Here is a 2,500-nt window from a genome sequence, read left to right on the forward strand (position 1 = left end):
GGCAACGTGAGCATATAAAAATGAAAAAGTCATTTTCAGCTTTGACTTTAAAACCGTTCGTACCCACCCATTTACAGGATAGTTCGCCTGTATTGTACAATGTGAACAAGACGGATTAATCGCGGAATACTTGCGATAGCGCTAAGTTATAATTTGGACTAACGCTTTCGTTGCTGTAGCCGTCGTCTTTGCTAAAACTCCCTATTAAGAGGGACCTTATGATACGACGGCGACGACGGTTACGAAAATGCCCCAAACCAAAGGCCTTTTAGGGTCCACTAACGTATATTTTGGGGTGCGTTGCTAAGGATGTAATGATTAAGTAATTTGAGAGAATTTGGCATTATTTTGATCAGTTTCCAACGTTTGTTAACAAATGACCCTAAATGTGACGTCTTCATGCCACGCCAATGGTCACATGACCAATAAAAGAAAACTCTAAATTTGTCTATGTGCTACACAATTTGGGTATTTAATCAGTGGTTTGATAATTTGTATTCGTTTTTGCATACAGCCGAGCATGGTTTTCTTTTTATTTTGAAAAATGTTCTTTTTAAAGAGATAAACGATACTGAAATACCCATAACATGTTCAAAAAAGATGATTTGAAAAATCAATGCTTAGCTATATTCTGTATTTGGGGGAGAAAGGTGCCATATATAAATAAAAAAATTCAATTTAAAGATCGCCGGAAATGTAGCTATTTCTCAAACCGGAAGTCAGTTCGTTTACGCATGCGCAGTTGATCTGAGAACGAGCGCGACGAAGGGCGAGGAAAACTTTCAATGCAAACAACAGTTCGTGTGGTGATTTTTGCTCGTGAGTGGGTTTTCTGGTCAGCTAACAATGTGATGACGTCAGTCACCGGAAGTAATATTTCACTTCCTTAGCAACGCGCGAAAAATTCGTCTGTGGGCCCTTAATGAACAAAAACAAAGGCTCTGCACGTGCGTTTTGAATTCTTGGTGCATTTCTTTGCCCTCCTCGTCCTGACAACGACGCGAATTGACTAATTGAGTAGAGGACGTGAGAACCAGACGAAATACTTTTAATTTCCTTCCCAAACAACCACGCCGTTCACACCAATTTTATTCTCGCAATGTTGATAAACATTTTCCATTCTGAACGACTTGGAGTTATCGCGAAATTGTTACAACAGGTAAAGGTAAAGTCCGCTACGAGCCTAGAAGGCCCACCAGGCAGGCACTTATCTTTGGTTTCTGCAGCATTAAGCGACTAGGAGTATTTCTACTTCCCCTGGATGGGATGCTAGTCCCAGCATTTTCGTTGGTACCCATTTATACACTTGGGTGGAGAGAGGCACCGTGAGAGTTAAGTGTCTTGCCCAAGAACACAACACAATGTCCCCGGCCAGGACCCGAACCCGGACCACTCGATCCGGAGTCGAACACACTGACCATGACGCCCCCGCGCCTCCCACAAAACGGGAAATAATATTTTTAGACAACGCTGTCGTTGGCGCCGTCGTCGTCGGTACCTAAGGTCTCTATGATTGACGACCCCGACGGAGAAGTTAATAAATGACATCGAAATTTTTTACGCTACTCCTCAGTTGTGACAACTGCGAAAGAAAAATACCGTAAAATTCAGGTTATAAGTCCCCCCCCCCCCAATCCGGTTATAAGCCCATCTACTTGGAAACAAAAAAAAATCATCCGGTTATATGCCCCCCCCCCCCCCCGGATATTAGCCCCCCTCTAGTTTTTCTCGTTTTCTTGACATTCATTTCTCTTGCACAAACCCTGCACTACTTCAAACACAAAATTAGGAAAGATTGTGGAACAATAACTGAGAGAATTAAGTGCAGGAAGCCTCGTCGCCGTGAAATAAACATTAAAATTTTTAACAATGAGAGCGAAGATGAACTCTGAGCTTCCGGTTTGTTACGTTTCGGATACGTTCACGTTGTTGAATTTTGATTTTGTTCCTAAAATTGAAATGCATGCGACTTATAATGAGGCTTGAAAGTTAAATATAAAATTAATTAATTAAAAACGTATTTCCATCAACACTGCTGTGGCTCATTTCGAAAGGTTTTTTATTATTCCGCCCCTTCGTTTATAAGCCCACCAAAAACCCCTTACGAAGTTGTATAAGCCCAGGGCTTATAACCGGGATTTTACGGTAAACCGCGAGGATGCATAAAATGATGGGTTGAAAAAAAAAATCTCACCTCACTCTCGTTTCCGCTTTGTTGATATCTACATCGGGCAATTTCATGGGAAACTGTATAAGGGCAAATAAAGGGAGACATCAGAATTGATGATCTCTTTTAGAAGGTCTAAGCCGAGTTTTTTTTTTCCAAAAACAAGTGAACAGCAGACCAAAAAATTGTTCCTTAACTCAAGTCTGCTCTATAGTAAAGTCTCTGTTACGAGCCTAGGAAGGCCCACCAGGCCCGCGCTTATCTCCGGTTTCCGTAGCATGAAGCGACTAGGAGTATTTCTACTCCCCCCTGGATGGAATACTAGTCCCATCG

The 2,500-nt window shown here is 41.9% G+C and overlaps 1 protein-coding gene across 1 annotated transcript in view; it reads right to left on the minus strand.

The window, feature by feature from the left end:
- Positions 1-2,500, minus strand: part of LOC137989059 (solute carrier family 15 member 2-like) — a 25,822-nt gene that overhangs the window by 8,127 nt on the left and 15,195 nt on the right. Inside the window, exon 18 of the mRNA XM_068834949.1 lies at positions 2,195-2,247. Coding sequence (XP_068691050.1) covers positions 2,195-2,247 — 53 coding nt within the window. The remainder of the gene's footprint in view (positions 1-2,194; positions 2,248-2,500) is intronic.

The sequence above is a fragment of the Montipora foliosa genome, chromosome 2 (assembly GCF_036669935.1).
Source record: "Montipora foliosa isolate CH-2021 chromosome 2, ASM3666993v2, whole genome shotgun sequence".
NCBI lineage: Eukaryota > Metazoa > Cnidaria > Anthozoa > Scleractinia > Acroporidae > Montipora > Montipora foliosa.